This window comes from Festucalex cinctus, chromosome 19, assembly GCF_051991245.1.
Source record: "Festucalex cinctus isolate MCC-2025b chromosome 19, RoL_Fcin_1.0, whole genome shotgun sequence".
In the NCBI taxonomy this organism is placed as follows: Eukaryota; Metazoa; Chordata; class Actinopteri; order Syngnathiformes; family Syngnathidae; genus Festucalex; species Festucalex cinctus.
Genome location: NC_135429.1, coordinates 983,933 through 1,001,891, shown reverse-complemented (window position 1 = coordinate 1,001,891; position 17,959 = coordinate 983,933). Strand labels below are relative to the sequence as shown.

Genomic DNA, 17,959 nt, shown 5'->3' with positions numbered 1-17,959 from the left:
CTAATAAAAACATACAAGAAAGGAAAAGTTTGTGAAGAAAATGTTTTCTATATTCATCTCCACACTGTGCTTGTAAATGTGACTGTACAATGTGACGCAATCAGTAGCAATCATGTCTCAGTGGCACCTGCCAGAGTCATTATGCGCAGGTGTGCATGTACCTTGAGCAGTTACTTAGACGGAAGCCGCTGAGGGCTATTATTTGGGATGCGGACTTTAAATTTAATTCATTTTCCACAAAGGTAGCAGATTTCTGCCTTTTTAACTAATTGTAAAGATTTTTGGTTTGAATTTCGTACGTAATGGTCCATTCTCTCGCCTTTCATTCAGATATCAGCAGCCGGATCCGCCATGATGACTTAAGGCTGCCGGAACTACTCGGGGAACGCGACTGGTGAGTCCGACGCCCACGGCGAGAAATGATGAGATTCAAAAAAAAAAAAATCAAAAAGAAAGTGCAGGTGTGCTGAAAGGAGGTGAAGAAAAACTAAACTTTCAATACGTTATGAAATATGACGTGAACGTCACCTTTTATTGTATTATGGATGTCCAGCACTTTGATTTGCATTTTGGTGATGTATGAAAGGTGCTATATAAATAAAGTTTGATTGATATCCGGCCCTAATGAAACCCAGCCCGAAAAAGTTGTGTCAGCATGGGCATCCAACATGCAAATGACTCGCTCTGGCGCCCCCTAATGGCACAAGCTGAAAGCGGACGGTGGAGGACTTTAAATGCAATGATTGAAGTCAATTGCCGAAATACTTTTGAGCCCTAAAATGCAGATCATAGCCCAAATAACGGCCATATTTATTTCTGAACTACCACACTCCAAGCACATGTTCACTATTTTTATTTCAAATCCAATCATGAAGTCTCTCCACATCCATTTGGACTCAGTGACATTGGGTGGCGACTGGAACATTCTGCAGGCGCAACTTTGTGTTACTATTGCACAATTAAGTTACATCACCTAAGAGCAAATAATGGCATGTGCTGTTTGAGTGCTTTATACTTTATTATATTAAGAGGGAACGACGACGTGTTGTAGAAAGACGTCTGATTAGATTTGATTAGATTCTCACGACTCATGGGAGCTTACTTTCTTGTCTGCATCTGACTGGCTGCTTCTCCAAAGTGGATGGATTGCGAGGTAGTCAAAACACCGATATCTATCTTAGCCTTTCAGTCCGCTAACTTCATGCTAATTAGCGTCTCGGCGAAAGGATTGAAAACAAACGATGCAGCAACAACAAGCACACTGGCAATATCGCAGTACTCGTCTTCCTTGTATCCTTTCTCCTTTGCAACCAATATTTATAAACTGGTCAGCTAAAAGAAGCGTTGGTGAGTTAAGACTTCCATCCTCAAGATCTTGTTCAGATAATAAAATAACTCAACTCAGCTCAACTTAATGTAGAAATTGGAAACTGTGCAAAAAGGGGGAAAAAAAAGACACACTGGAAACATTTTGAAATGGATGGTAGCGTGCAAAGAATGTACATTTTAGTTTCACTCCCAAGCTGTTACCGGACCTGGAGTTCTGTTTCTGGACAGTCGAACAGAATTTTCCCCTCAAATCAGGATAAACAAATCTGTGCATCATTTGACGTCTTTTTCAGTCAATGGCAGTGAATGATATATATATATATATATATCACATGAGGATTGTGGGGAGCGAGTATGTTACACATTTTGGGTGGGTCGCACTGACTCTCTTTGAAAATTGGTCTGGCCACCTCATCCACCTTTTCCCCTCTTTAATGACTTCCAGATGGGCCAAATGTTGAAGCTGGAAAGCCTTCAAGGGTTTTTCAACTCTGCACTCAAGGGGAGAAGGGTGGGCAACAGAAGAGGTGATGTGAAATGCCACCTCCATCGTCAATAAACGACCGATGGGATTACTTTAAAAAAAATAAAATAAAAAAAATCCCCCTCTCTTGTTCTTGACGGCTGACATGTGGCAATGCATTCTGGGCCACCAGCTCCCACTCTCCTCTCGATGTGGTGCGTCGTCTCCAACCTGTCTTTGTTCAGTGCCAGCGGTATTTCCTCTCCTCTTAGACCTGCTCCAGCTGGAGTCCCACTGGGATGGATCCATCTCTGCCAGTTCCTTACAAGGCCCCGTTGGCTCTCAGATCCTGGCTAACTTTCTGCGGTTAGTCCAAGCAGACTTGTGTGCATGTTAGAGCATTTGTCTTCCAAAATAATGCTCTCGCAATCCAGCGAAAGGTTCAGTGGTTTGATCTTGGTTGACAAATGAATTCTCGCGGTATTTGTGCATTTTTAGGTCGGACCAATCAGGCGTTGTTTTAGGCGGGATGAAAACAATAAAGCGCTGATGGCGGCGGGGGGAAACAAACAAACCGAACAGACGAACGGACGGTGCGATTAATTCTGTTCTTGCAGGATTACTCACCGTTTCCTTGTTGAATTTGAACGGCGGGAGGCACTTGGTGCAATAGTAGCCCGGCCCGAATCGGCGTTGACCACACACGCACGAAAGGATTTGCGATTATTAACTCATTCACTCGCCGCCATTTTCACATTTCGCAATCCCGTTCGCTCCAGGCTGTTTTACTGGATTTTGACTGATTTTGCAAGGCCCACAGAATATTGTGTTCTATTGCTATAAAAGCATGGAACCTATCAAAAGAAAGATTAATGTCTCTTCTTTCATTAGGAAAAAAAAGTGTCTCTATCCGTTTCTGTTTTGCAGCAATTAGCATTAGAAGAGAGCTAAGTTTCATCAGTTTTCACAAATCTATTCAAAATTGTAATTGAGCTTTTTTTTTTCTACATGGCCCTGGTTGATCTCCTTTAGTCTGCTGCCACCTGCTGGCCATTTGTGTAATAACTACAATTTCTGCAACCGTTCTTTGCAGTTGAGAGGCTGCGTCAAAGCATTTTGTATGCTCTAGCATAAAAACAAAACGTATAAATACGTCTTTGGGACACTTAGAACATTTAAAAAAAGAACGTATTTACACGTTCTTGGGAGCAAATGAGTTAAGTATTGAACAAATGTAACATTTCCGATTGTTTGGCAGTGAACATTCGTTTACAAGCATCCCACGGGATAATCACTCAAAATAATCTTCCAGGGAAACTTGTTGTCTTTGCTAACTTTGATTGTAATGGAGAGCAAACGCTCAATCTTGAGCCAATGGTTGACGTGCAACCTGCTTTGGCCTCTGCCTGACTCGAAACCGATATTCTCCCATAAAAAAAAAAAAATCTTTGTTGAATCCAACCTTTCCTTGCTGTCGTTCACGTCGTACGTAAAACGAGCACGTGCCCGTTTTTCTGTTTGCCGGCGCTGCTTGGCTGCAAGAAAACAACACAGACACCTTCTCGATGACGCCCGCCATCTTTCTTGACTGTCTGACTTTTCATAAATGACCATTCGGGCCCCCCCCCCCCCCCCCTTTTTCTCATTCAGACACGTGTAAAGTGACCCCCCCTCTCTCTCTCTTGTGGAAAACCACGTCTGCTTTGGTGCTTTACATTCCTGCGGTTTGACTGGCACTTCCTGCCATGAGGGAGAAGAAGTACGGCTGTCGAAGAGAACATTCCTTCCAGCCTTGTAGATTTTTCTTACCGCTCGCGTTTATGATTGGGATGAAAATATCCCACTTTTGCAATCGATTCATGTCTGTTTCGTCAAAAACTGGAACAGTTGCGTATTGAATGCAGTACTTAGCTTGAATTTCCAACGTCATCAATTTGTTTCTGAGACACCCAATTGTAGTCCCAAGGCAAATCGCCTTGAGTTGTTGTCTTTATTTTATAATAATGTCCAAATTTAGTTGCTCAATGTGACCAGTTTGAGTGAAAAATCAACTGGTAATTCTTTTTATTTTATTTTTTTTATTTTTTTAAAACAATGTATTAAAAGTGCATTGATTGATTTGTAATGACCAAACATTATAAATGAGTCCGAATGAATTAGAAGGTGGTATTGCGAAAACAGCAACAACAAAAACATTATTTTGACAGCTTCACATGCATATATATATTTTTTTAAAACATGTTTATGACATGTCAAAAGCATAAAAGGTGTGGCTTGGTTTTGACATATAAACGCTTAAATTCGGTTGGGAATATGACATCATCTTCAGTCTGGCAACGTTGCCAAAATGTACAGTCAAACATTACAAACTTTTTCCAAAGTTCAACATTTTTTATGGAAAGAAATCAATAGCAATTATGAAGAAAACTACAATTTCTTTTTTGCATTGTTTTGTTTTTAAGCTTCAGTAGTTTTGACAGAAAACGGTTCACAGCAATATAAAAACAAGAACATTATTTGACCTTTAATAAAGGTGTGACTTAAGAAGATCGTTTTTCCAAACCTTTATTGTACATATTTCACTGTTGGATTTACTGACAAATATTACTTCATAATTCTACTGAAATAAATGTAAATATGAATTGAAAAGATTCTTGTCTTCAAGTGCAATAATAAGTCGGGTCTTTCATAAATGTAAGAAAACACTTTTAAATTCATGTGAATGTTAAGCTACAAAAAAAAAAAATGGCCTTCATAATTCTATTTTCTTATCAAATTATGGGAAAAGGAGATATTCATTTTTTTTTTATTTTTTAAACGAGCCTTACTAATAATGAAATAGTTTGTTATTCATTATCAAGTGGAAATGGATGGATTTTTTTTGTCTTGTGCATTTATAATTATGTAACAAAAAACTATATATATTATTGCTGCTCTGTGGAAAAAAAAAAACGTATGACCTATTTATTTTATTTTTTTATTTTTACATTTATGGGATGAAACTGAAGACATCCGAAAAACATAAAAAGAAAAAAAAATGGACGTGTTTTTCACAGGACAGCAATGACATACTGCTATTATTTTTTATCTAAATATGTAAATATTCAATCGAATTTTCAGTAGCAAATCTAAAAAACCAAATGATTTGGTAGCTGCAATGGAGTATAAACTCTGAGTTTGATTAGCGATCGTTGAAAGCAAACACGGTGAAGCGGCATTTAGCTGTTATGCTGCAGACGAACGGAATAAGCTGCCAGCAGAAGTGAAATCGGCCTCAGCATTTTAAAATTCATTTGGAAAAAAATAATTATGTTGCGCTGTAAACATGGCAACACTGAAACGCTAAAAAAAAAAAATTTACAAGATCAAACAGACACGCACACACATGACTAACTATTTGCAGACCTCAATGGAAAAAATGTGAAGTGTGTCGAAAAGAACCCGATTCTTGCAATTAGCTCCTGATTGAAGTCCAAAATAATCTCGTCAAGCCAAGACGAGATGAAACGAGCGCGAGCCCGCGGCCGGCGCACGGTTGTTCCGTTCTGACGCCACGTGACGCGAGGATGCGGGAAAAACCGGCGCGAGAACGGGAAGAGACAAATTTTCAGGCTGGCCGAGCGTGGAAGGAATGGAAGCAGACTTCAACAACATCCTGAGCGAACAGGGGAGGAGGCGGCCACCGCTGGGATTCTATTTTTAGCCGTCCAGCTCACCTCATTAAAGACGAGGCATTTTTGTAAACCTCAGCAGGTCTCCGGCCGGCCAAAAATGGAGAAAAATATGCAACGTACTGCAGTCGGCGCTCTGAGACGTCAAATGTATCAGACGGAGAACTTCAGGGTTTTTTTTGTTTTGTTTTGTTTTGTTTTGTTTTTTTTAAAGTCTTTGCGTAAGAGATGCGAGGTACCAATAAAGTAGCTGCACTCACTTCATGTTTACTATGTCAAATGAAAAACTTGCGTAACACATTTTGTTGTGTTACTAATTTAATTTGACCCAAATTTTTGCGTAAAACGACTCAAAAAGTTCATTTTTATTTGGGTTGTTCAAATAATCCAAAAAGGTGGCTTCATTGAATAACCCACAAAACTGCCTTGTTTTGTGGGTTATTTTGGTTCATTTTTCACTTAATTCAATTGGGTGGCTCAAATAAGCCAAAAAAGGTTGGGTCCATTTCCATTAACACATTCATTGCCACACCAGCAAAAAAAAAAATGCATCATTTGACGTCTTTTTCCGTCAATGGCAGTGAATGAGTTAATAACACCCAAAGAAGCACAATTTGTTGGGTTGTTTTGCAGGTTATTCATTTGACCCAAATTTATGGGTTCAAAAACTCAAACCCAAAAAGTTGCATCAGATGAGGAACCCACAAAATCAATTTAATTTGCCCCAAATTTCCCCATTCATGGGAAGCCGTTTTGATTAAAAACAGACCTGCTTTGAAATGAAAACATGATGCTGTCACCACCGTGCCTCACTTGAGGCCTTCAAAATACCTTTTGAAATGACGGCCAGTATGTTGGATCTTTTTAATGAACTCAACTCGTGCGTCTGTGAGACTTGCTGTATGTTTTTGCCAAAACGTGTCCGAGCTCGAATGTTTTTCTTTATAAGAAAACGCTTCCGTCTGACCAAACCCGACTCGCTCGCCAGAAGAAAAACAAACAAGAAAGTTGCTGTCACAGAAAGTGTACAATTCCTGCTTGCCAGAAATTCTCGTCGTCTGCTTGAGCAAGTTTTCACTTGTGTGCCACATTTCCCCCAACTTGTTGATGACGGTCTTCGCGCTGGACCGCAGGTTCGACGATGCCCTGGGAACGATTTGGAACCTTGATACATGACGACAATTCATTACTCTTTTTTTTGATGACAGCTTGTGTCTTTTATTTTACAGTAACACACTCTTAAAAACAGTTGGGTCAAAAATAACCCAAATTGGGTCAAAAAGGGACCAACTCAACTTCTTAGGTTATTCAGTTAACCCAAAAAGTTGGGTCATAATAACCCACAAAACAAAGCAACATATTTGGTTTCTTTTGTGAGTTGTTTCATTTGAGCCGATGTTTTGAATTCAGTCACTCCCAAAATTTTGGTTGCTTCATTTTTGACCCACTTCAGTTGGGGTGATTCAAATGACCCAAGAAATTGGGTCAAATTAAAAACCCAACAAATTTGGTTGCTTTGTGAATTATTATTGTGATTTGACCCAACATTTTGGATTAAATAACTCCAAAAGTTGGGTCGCTTCATTTTTGACCCAGTTCATCTTTGTTTTTTTGAGTATTTTTTTCTGGTTTTATGAATTTTTTTTTTCCCGTTTTACTAAAAAAAAATTTTTGTCAAAAAAATATATAAAAAATCCGAAAAACAGGAGGAAAAATTACTCAGAGAAACAAGAGAAAAAAAAATATTCAGAAAAAAGGGGGAAAACATTATTAAAAAAACTGAAAAAAATTATTCCATAAAACAGAGCAACAACTTGTGTTTTTTTGGAGTATTTTTTATTTGTATTATTTTTAAATCGAATGCAATCCGCTTCCATGGTTACTTGTGTATTAACTAATACCTAAGCTAAACTAATATTGCTGTATATGAATGTTTTCCTTTGATTGCAACAGATGGCGAGAAAACTACGGACTCAAAGGAGCATTCTTTATATTTGAGCAAGAAAAATTGCTCAACGTAATCAGCTTGTGCAGCTTGTTAGGAGCCTCCCGGGTCACGGGCTAATCTGGCTCGAATAACGCTGCTCGGGGCTTTAACAGGTGAAGTCACAGCACAGGAAATACGAGTCAGCTGAGATTGGAGGGAAGAAAAAAAATAAAAAAATGAAAGAATGATGTAAAGGTCACGGACCCAGACTGGGTTTTGCTGCTCAGCTGGTGGGAAGTCACATTTCTGCCCTCACGCACTGTCAAGGATTAGTAAAGCGGAGAGGAAGTGAATGATTGAGTGAAAATGACATCGCAGGTTAAAAAAAACAAAAACAATCGCAGCTCAGCTTCAGAAAACAGGTGAGCTGTGATTGGCCTGATATGAATCACAATGTCATGTTTTAGACTCGTGAGCTCACATATAACATATTATTATTGTCAAGAAATGTTTAAGGACGACTTCACCTTTTTAAACTGGATTTAAAAACTTTTTATGTGTCAATATTTCAGTGTAGGTAATTTTCTTTGCGCGCTTCATTTGTCAGGATTTGCGGTAAAAGTGCAGGGAAGGCAGCAGGCAGGTTGAGGTGCTCAAAAAAAAAAAAAAGTGTACTTTAATCAAACACAACAAACAAGGTATTTGGCAACTGAAACCAAAACAAAGTCCAGATAATGACAAAAATGTTTTTTTTTTTTTTTTTTTTTTTTTTTTTTTTTTTTTTTACAAAGTAGTTTAAAATCAACAAAATAGATACATAACTAGGTTCAGTTTTATTCCATATATTGCCCAAATCTTCTTTGGTTACACTGTTTCGAGACTTTTAATTGGTATAACATTCACAAATGTCGGACTGGGTAGTTAATAAAGCTTTTTATTTCATTTCCTAGGACAAAACATGTTTTGAAATGTTAACAGATTGTACGAATTGGAAGCATGATTATGATGAACCCAGATGTTTCCTTCACAAAGACAACAATGGGCCGATTCTGCTTTCAGGTTAGCGATCCTTGCTCAAAGGACGTCCAATGCTTATAAGGAGCAAAGAGTTTTTTGACAGGACAACAATGCTCCGTCTGTTTGTGCAGGAGAAGCTCACGCCCGTGTGAGAAAGAACACAAAGGTGATTTATGACGGGTCAAACTCTTTGCTGTGCCAGGTGGATGTACGTCATCCGGCAGGCATCAAGTCGGATGTCTGGCATGGCAGCTATGAGTCAACTCGAGGCGATGACGCAATGTTTGTGGCAGGAGGAAAAGACACAAAACAACGTCGTCATAACGTGGCTACTGTGGGAAGGCGCTTTCCTGGTACACATAATAAGGATGCCATTTTTGCAGACTTGCGTCAATTTTGCGCTTAACTCATTCACTGCCATTGACGGCAAAAGACGTCAAATGATGCATTTTTTGCTGGGATGGCAGTGAATGTGTTGATGCTGAAGCTCCGAGGAGCTCGCGGATCAAAGAGGACCTCCGATATTTGTGAGCCGATATCGGAGGCGACTTGCTCCTCAAGATGTTTTGTGTGGGCTCACGCGCGTTCTCAAATTCCTTCCGGGTTTAATCCTCGCGCAGTTGACAGGTCAGCAAACTCGGTGTTTTCCGATGTAGTCGGTTGAGTCCCCCCCCGTGCGATTCGTTTCTGCAGGTCTGAACACTGCCATTGTGCTTGGGCACAAAGCAAAACATCCATCCCACGCGGTGAGCCTTGGGTGGCCTCTTGTCGTCCTCAAATTGGTTGTTTGCGGCCAGAACGTCATCACAACTCAATCCAGACCATCTGCGAGGCTTCGTCAGCAACTTTGGGCTAAATGCTTCTTTTCGGTCAGAGTGACCAAAAAGTTGAAATCTATTAGAACGTGAGTCATGTGCGCACGACCATGCAGTCGGTAGAAAAGTAACCATCAACCTGAAATGATTTTAAAATTGGGAGGGCAAACAACATTTTCCATATATAAACTCATACATAAAAAATAAAATAATGGAAAAAATATTTTAAAAAACCAGGAAAAATTATTCCAAAAAACAGAGCACCAACTTCTGTTTTCGGAATCTATATTTTTTTTCTCCTGTTTTTATTAATTTTTCCTTCTGTTTTTCTGAATAATTTTTTCATTTTTTTTTTTCATTTTTTTATAACAGGAAAAAAATTCAGTAAAACAGAAAAAATAAAAAAAATATGTATATATGTGTTTTTTTGAATATTTTTTTTCTGTTTTTTTTTTATGATTTTTTTTCTCCCGTTTTTCTGAGTATTTTTCCTCCTGTTTTATTGAATATTTTCCATGTTTTTTAATTTTATTTTTATGACAGAAAAAAATATTCAGTAAAACAGAAAAAATATTCAGAAAAACAGAATACAGTAATAATAAAAAAAATACAAATCAAAGCTCCCCACAAAAATGAATGAAATGAAAGTCAAATGTTTCTTAAAAATGTTGTCACAAACGATTTAGCGCGAGCTCACACCACATGACAGATATTGACCGTAAACACCAACCATGCTTTGCATTCCAACATGTTACTGTAATGTGAATTACACAAAATCCACAACACAACACCTGGGAATTGAAATCAATGCATTGTTTGAACTCTCTCACTTTGTAACACGGTTAAAATCAATGTCAATCCTTTTGAAAGTGAGTCTTGTGTGGACTTTTCGCCGGCCTCTGCTTGTGCTGCACTTTGTCAACGTTTGGCACACGTCATCGTCATTTCCCAGACCCATCACCTCGCCTCATGACATCATTTTTCATACCCTGCGAGCACAACATCAACAGTCAAATTCAAGCTGTTTTTTTTTTAAATTTTTTTCCTCTCTGGGCTTGTTGTGTAGCATGTAAGAGAGCGCACGAATTGAGCTTTTGCTGCAGCTGGCACGCTTCTTGCCAGTGGCATTTTGTCCACCCCGCCCATAAGAACTCACGATTGAGGAGGCATGTAGGACTTTTTTTTTTTTTTTTTTTTTTTTTTTGAATCTGAATGTTTTCACCTCTCGTTAGCAGAGTGGCATGGGCTCTTGTTCCTCTGGCTACACCCACTGGGCTGGTATTTAAGCCGGAGTCCCCCACCATCCTTCACATCAGTCAGCTAAGGAGCACAAACAAGACCCAGCCTCCTGCTATATAGGAACCAATACAACAGAGAAACTCGTCAAGAAAAATGTCTTCTGCAATCTTCTCTCTTCTTCTACTCATGGTCTCATCGGTGAGTTTTCTCTGACATCTTGTTGCCAAAGTTACCGGCAAAGACTCGTTTTAAAGTCATTATAATATTCAAATGTAATGCTGTGATTGTGGACATATGTGATATGATTTCCCATTTGTTCGAACCAAAACATTGAAAGCGTGCTCCAGCTTGAGTGCAGTCTGATGTCGCCCTCTAGTGGCCACCGCTGCATTAGACTGTCGTTTGCACTTTTTCGAAATCAATTAGGAATTTCTAGCGCTATATTATTATTATTATTATTATTATTATTATTATTATGATTATGTTGGAGTTTCTAACACTCAGTATTAGGTACACCAAAACAGTTTACAAGAGCAAATGAACACTTTGCCTTTTACATGTGTAATAATTCTCAATGACGTGTGGTTCATTGTATTTATTACTACTGTGCTCCGACTATATTATTATTTTTCTCTATTTCCCCCCCCCCCCCACTCACTCACACAAACCTACATGGTCTCCCAGGCGGGGAAGCGAACCCACGCCAACCGGCACCGATCTCTTTATTTGAGAATTCCGAAATTACGTCACAAGTCAAAATGGCGTTCTTATGTTGCATTCGCGGAGGGTTTGAAGTCGGACGCCCTCAAATCGTTCGAGGCAAATGTAAACAACAGGGGGTGCTCATTCTCTTTGTTCGCAATCACGTTGTGTCACGTGAACATGTGACTTTTGCCTCGAACGTTTAGAGGTCAAAACTGACACTTTCCGAGTGGACTAAAGCCAATTTCCCAGTGTCCTCGAATGCCGCATTTTTCCTCGGTGAAACGACGCTCACCTTTCATTGAAAATGTGGACTTTGGATCGTTGTCATTCGATTTTTGAGGATTATTTTGATTTTAAAATGTGAAAAAGAATTTGTTTGACTACTCTAACAAAATTGCCGCTTTGTATGCTGGTCACAGGAAACAGCAAAAGACCTGCTGCAGCTTTTCATTGTGCACCTTTCAATTGTGATTTTGTTGCAGGCGGTGGCCCAGGAGTGCTCGCAGCCCTGTGCCTGCCCCGCCGACCCGCCTCCCTGCCCAATCGGCACCAGCTTGGTGCTGGATGGCTGCGGTTGCTGCAAAGTGTGCGCCAGGCAGCTGGGAGAGCCCTGCAACCTGCTGGAACCCTGCGACCACCACAAGGAGCTCTACTGTGACTACGCGCTGCTCAGCGACACCGACACTGGCATCTGCATGGGTAACACAACATGCACCCACACATGCTTTTGGGTTTGATCTCTCTGTCTGTCTGTCTGTCTATCCAGTAAATTTTGTAGAGTACATTTTACACTCAACCGAGTCAATTTGGTCCCACTCTAAACAGAGTAAAAGTTTCACTTGAAAAAAAAGAGTAAAATATTGAGAGTAAGTTTTACTCAATGCATTTTTCCTCTGTACGAGAGAAATGGCCTATGCTATGACAAAAACCTAGTTAAAAAAAAATAAAAATCACTCCGAAATTCTAAGTAAATTTTAGAAGGACTTTTTTTTTTTTTTTTTTTTTTTAAATACAAAATAATATACAAATGTTGAGAAAAAAACTTCACTTGAGGGGAAAAAAAAAAGTCCTGTTTTTCTGACTTTTTTTTGGGGGGGGGGGAGCTTTGTTTTTTTGGAGTATTTTTTTTCTGTTTTTTTTTTTTTAAAAACATTTTTTTTGTTTTACTGAATATTTTTTTTTCTGTCATAAAAAATATTCAGAACAGGAGGAAAAATTACTCAGGAAAACAACAGAAAAAGAATTATTCAGAAAAACTGGGGGAAAAACGTTATTTAAAAAAAAAAAAAAAAACGGAAGAAAAAAATCCAACTTCTGTTTTTCAAAGTATTTATTTATTTATTATTTACCTCTGAACTCCAAGTGTTGCAGAACACTGACCTGTATATATGACTGGATAGCCGACAGCCCATACACGCTAGTGCAAGCCGTTGAAGTTACAGGGCGGCCATCTTGCTCCTCCCACCTCGCGAGCAGACTACTGTGCAAACTATACGCAATACGTACAGGTGAGACATATGCAGCTCGTAGGCAGTTAGTAGAAGGCCGGAGGCAAGGTGGGTGGGGGGGTTTGTGTCGTTTTTTTTTTTTTTTTCTTGTTAAAACATAGTGACCAACATTTGTCTGCATCTTTACGGACAGCTCAAGAGGGTCAGCCATGTGACCTGGGCGGCGTCATCTACCACAGCGGCGAGTCCTTCCAGCCGAGCTGCAAGCACCAATGCGTGTGCATGAACGGCGAGATCGGCTGCGTGCCCACGTGCCCCAGCAACGTCCGCTTGCCGGGAAAGTGCTGCGAGGAGTGGGCGTGCGACCAGACGCCTCAGGACCACCACTATGAGTCGGTGATGGGGGGTCAGTATCCGCGTCGGAAAGCATCTTAACTCATTCGCTACCAGCCATTTTCACTCAAGCAGTCCTCTTTGCTCCCGGCTGTTTTACTGGATTTTTACTAGAATCTCTTCTTTCATCAGGAAAAAACTATTAGCATTAGAAACTGTGGGGAAAAGAAGTTGCAACATGGCCCTGGTTGGTCTCTTATACTCTGTTGCCACCTGCTGGCCGTTTTTGTATTAGCTACCATTGCTTCAAACATTCTCTTAGAGGCTGCATCAAAGCCTTCTGTATGCTTTTGCATTAAAAAATAAATAAATAAATAAATAAAAATAAACGTATAAATACGTCTTTGGGAGCATGGTCATAATCAAAATAGAACATATTTATACGTTTTAGTGATAGTCCGATATGGCTTTTTCAAGGCTGATACGGATTATTAGTAGTCAAGGAGAACGATAACCGATATTTATTTGCTGTAGAAGAGAAAATATTAGTGTAAAAATGAAAAAGTACTTTTTCTTTTCATTTTAAACGATATTGACAGCTTTGTTTAAAAATTATATTTGAAAACAATTGCAGGGAGTTTTTGTTTTTTTGTTTTTTTAATTCTTAAAAATAAAACATGTAGGGAATTCCCAGTATCAGCATCATTATTTATGAAGTGGAAATTGAAATAGATCCATAAATGAAAAGTTCCTGTATGTCACTGTGCAAAAATGAATGCAAACGTAGCAAATTGAGTTTCCATCAGGAGTCATAAAAAGTTTCAAAAGATTTTTGCAGAAGGCGAAAAATTGTCAGAATGTGTTCGAAATACTCACTTTATTGGCCTTCAGATTGGTCAAAAGGCCGATGCCGATATTTGTCAAACTGCCAAATATTGGCACCGATAATCGGCCCGGCCGATAATCGGTCTATCCCGAATACGTTTTTGGGCGCAAATGAGTGAATTTTCTTCCTCAATCTGTAAATTTGCGTCTGTGTCCTTCCAGGAGCGTCTCAGATTCATCCACTGCCATCTTCACAATCGACGTCCCTTCAAGGTCTGGCAGCGGAGAGTCCCCGAGATAACTGCATCGTCCAGACGACGGAGTGGAGCGAGTGCTCGGCCACCTGCGGCATGGGCGTCTCATCCCGCATCACCAACGACAACCGGCGCTGTCAGCTGGAGAGACAGACCAGGATCTGTATCATTCGACCCTGCGACAGCCAGCAGGAGAAAGAAATTAAGGTTTGACAACTTTTTTTTTTTGCTTGTTCTCCCTTGTGCTTGCCTCCGTTTTTATCTCAGCGGAGGTCCACAAAGTCAAAATTCTCTTTGGCTTGAGCAAAATGTGCTCCAAAACACAATCGGCATCGACTCTCTGGACTTGCATTTGTAAAATGTGGGTGCATTTTTCTTTTCGGATGAAGAGCCAGCTAATCTTTAACATGAAATTGTGAAATTCTGCATTTTTAAAATGGTAAAATGCAACTTGACCCCAGTCTCCTTATTATTGTTATTATTATTATTATTATTATTATGATGTGTCTGCTGCGTTGCAACTGGAATTCCCCCAGTACAAGTTTTCCAAGTAAAGGGCGGTTATTAATTGCACATTTAAAAAAAATAAAAAATAGTGGCATTAAAGTTTAACACATTCACTGCCATCGACGGTTATACACGTCAAAGTTCCATTTGATATAGGCCGGCAGTGAATGAGTTAAATTAACGCGCTCATTTTGACACCCCTGTTGATAAGATTATTGTCTCCAACAGCGCGGCAAGAAATGCGTGCGGACGCCCAAGGCCCAGCAAGGGATGCGGTTTGAGTTGTCGGGCTGCACCAGCGCCAGGTCGTACAAGCCCAAGTTCTGCGGCGTTTGCACCGACAACCGATGCTGCACGCCGCACGCCACCGTCACCGCCGAGGTGGAGTTCCGCTGCCCGGAAGGAGACGCGTTCAGGAAAAAGATGATGTTCATCAAGACGTGTTCCTGCCACTTGGACTGCCCGAGAGGCAACGACATCTTCTTGGCTTCCAACACACGGAGGATGATCGGTGACCTGCACCCAAACGTGTGATATCGACACGCTTTTCTTTTACCGACTGCATCCTGTGCGACTTTTGCCCCCAATCTGACCACTGATGGTGTATTTTCGGCTGCCTTTGAGCAAGCCGAATGGGTTCAGTTCCCCCCCGCAGTGACGAAGTGAATGTTCTGAAATGAGATGTACCGATTTATACGAGCGACAAAAGCGATATTGTCACATGTATTATTTTCAACCTTTTTCTTGTTTAAGCTGTCAACAAGCTTAAAATATCATTTCCAAACAATACAGACGAGTTGGTGTGCGAGTTTGTGTTTTTATGCCCAACGAGCAATCGTAATCGACAAAAAGCCACAAGAATGTGGAGATGCTGACAGACTGAGCGTGTCTACGTAAAACAGACGAACCCACCGTGTGTATTTAATTTTGTTGTTGTTGTTAGTCTCAGATTCCGACGTTGTTAGCATCCGTTTGTATTTTGAATCCCGACTGGTCTAAAGATGCACAACTTAAGCGTTCGCTGATATAACTTGATTAGATTATGTCCATTTTTTTTTTTTTTTTTTTTTTTTTTTTTAAATGTATAAGACAAATTTGGCAGCAGGCAAATACATACCGAGTGTGAATACTTTGAGACTGTGTACAGTTTTGTACTATAATTTATGTTTAATACTGACTGTATTGTATTGTTTTGTAATAGTTTTTCCACTGTAACCACCTGACTAAGATACTAAGGAGTTCTTGTCTGTTGCACTTTTATCTGTTTTCCTATAAACAAAGTATATATTTTTATAGATACGCTGAATGTTGGTCTCATTCTTGTGGGTAACCGTTGAAAGTGCATTCTTGTCACTTCTTCTTTTCTATCACCAGCAGTTAGAAACAGTCAAGGAAAACGTATTTGCTTTATAAATAATCACATTTGATTTATTTTACTCATGTCATGCCATATTGGCAGGTTTAGCAAATTGCCAACTCTTATATATTAAAAAAAAAAAGTGAAAGTGGGTGTGGCTTGCCAGACTCGCAAGGAACGTCGTCGTAAATCAGTGCGATTCCTCAACAATACAAGCTAGCTGTGTTAGCTTCATTTTGAACTCATCTTGTGTCAATTAAGCATATAATTAAAAACAAACAAAATAAGGAAAAGGAAAACTTTGATAATATATAATTTTCTGATGATATGGATTGTTTGAGTGACACAAGCTCGAAAACATTTCCTCAGCAATACATGCTAGCTGTGTACACATCTATGCTAACCGGTCTGGAACAAATAAAAGAATACAAAAAAACTTTGATTATTAAAATCCATTTTCTGATACTGTGACTATATGAGTGACAGATTTGTGTTGGCTCGTGTGACACATTCCGTCAATAATACCCGCAAACATTTCCGCTAGCTGTGTTAGCTTTACGCTAGCTTGACTGGAACAAGCTACAATTTTCTCTCTTCCTCTTTGATATCTAAAAATGTTTTAGTTGTATGTTGAGAGACACAACACAACTTTATAGCAAGTATTTGTGTCTGTATAATTTTGTTTTATTAGTAGTATTATTTAAAAAAAAAACTACAGGCAAGATATAATATTTTGTATTTGTAGGGATGAAAGTAACTTGTCAGAAAATTACTGCAGTTACTTTGGTTACTTTCCACCACTGCTGCTATCCCAGCTCCAACCAGTGTGCCCACGAGGAGCATTTTGGTGCATAAAAGCCGCTGTGGACGTGAGATAGGGCGGATGTTGCTGCCGTCTGCTAGCTTTGCTGCAGTGCGATCGCCTCGTCTGCCCTGCCTGCTACCATCCATCCATCCATCCATTCCAGACTGACACACAAGCCAGCTCGCCCGCCATGCAGCTTCTTCTGCTTAAATCTCATGATGATGATGATGATGATGATGCATTTGCAACATGGACAATCCGCTCGTCTCCGGCTGGACGTCGTCCCACATTCGGCAAACACGACCGCAGGACATAAACTTTGAAGATAGTTCTTGTGTATTTTGAAGGTGTTTTTCCGGTGTTGGTGTTAGCTTGACGCAGTGGTGACCACGCCCACGCGGAATCACGGTGCGTGGACGGGGGAGTCCCGGTTGATGTGTCGGTCGGCTTTCAAACGGGAACAAATGTGAGCTGCCGGCTGCATTAAAAAGGAAGGAGAAGAAGAAGAAATATCTCAGGTAAATAAACTATCCTCTAACGTTATTATTTTTTTAAACGTGATATTATTGTTCAATGTTTCATTTTGATATTATTAAGTTCATCATCATATTCCTGGTAGCTCATGCCAACTTAAAAAAATAAACAAAACAAAGCATTGTTGTCCAGTCCTGTAGCCATGCAAAAATCTGCATTATTGGCTTGCTACTGTACGTGAGTGTGAAATGGCTGATAAATTTCTTCAAGTCATGTTTCCGTGAGAGCTGCAAATAAATCCGACTTCTGCACTTTCAGGCACCGCAGATGTCATAAAACAAAAATATGGATTATTTTTGTAACAATTAAATCAAATAAAAGAGAATAGATCGGACTGGTTTCATGATTCAACTTTTATGTTGTCTGTATTGGGACGAAAACTGTGCAGGTACGACTCTTGAATTGGCATAAATAATACAGTATGAAGATGAATGTTTGAAAGGCAAGTCACCTTGTATACAATATTTGACTCATTCAACCATTTTTAGCAGTGCAAAGTTCATATTTTGTTCAGAATTAATTTGATAACTACATTATTTTTCATGGACAATTAATACCTTTATAAAACGATTTTTTTTTCCTGTTGCTGTCGACTGATGATGACATCACCTGTGCTGAGGAAGTAGGTAACGGTAACGTAAGTACAAAAACCAAACAAACAATATTTGATATCGGGTTGTTCTTGTAGGCTTTTTCCTGACATTTTTGTTGCCGTCTAGCACTTGCTGGC

At 39.6% G+C, this 17,959-nt stretch overlaps 1 protein-coding gene across 3 annotated transcripts; it reads left to right on the top strand.

Annotated features, from left to right (window-relative positions):
- The first annotated feature begins 129 nt into the window (after positions 1-129).
- ccn2b (cellular communication network factor 2b) lies at positions 130-15,839 on the top strand. Of its 3 annotated transcripts, XM_077506879.1 has the most exons (8): positions 130-242; positions 331-394; positions 10,289-10,388; positions 10,458-10,659; positions 11,649-11,865; positions 12,808-13,020; positions 13,995-14,233; positions 14,762-15,839. In XM_077506879.1, the coding sequence occupies exons 4-8, from the start codon at positions 10,615-10,617 to the stop codon at positions 15,065-15,067; spliced, it is 1,020 nt and encodes a 339-aa protein (XP_077363005.1). In that variant the 5' UTR covers positions 130-242; positions 331-394; positions 10,289-10,388; positions 10,458-10,614; the 3' UTR covers positions 15,068-15,839. The 3 variants fall into 3 exon arrangements, with proteins under 3 accessions (XP_077363005.1, XP_077363003.1, XP_077363004.1); XM_077506877.1 differs by lacking the exon at positions 10,289-10,388; XM_077506878.1 differs by lacking the exon at positions 10,289-10,388 and having other exon boundaries at positions 10,455-10,659.
- Positions 15,840-17,959: the final 2,120 nt, after the last annotated feature.

What these genes read in the sequence shown, in the direction of transcription:
- ccn2b (XM_077506877.1), top strand. Translation starts at nt 10,615, where the DNA reads ATGTCTTCTGCAATCTTCTCTCTTCTTCTACTCATGGTCTCATCG. An exon ending in CTATGAGTCGGTGATGGGGG is followed by an intron (nt 13,021 to 13,994) that starts GTCAGTATCCGC and finishes GTGTCCTTCCAG; the next exon opens with GAGCGTCTCAGATTCATCCA. An exon ending in AGCAGGAGAAAGAAATTAAG is followed by an intron (nt 14,234 to 14,761) that starts GTTTGACAACTT and finishes TGTCTCCAACAG; the next exon opens with CGCGGCAAGAAATGCGTGCG.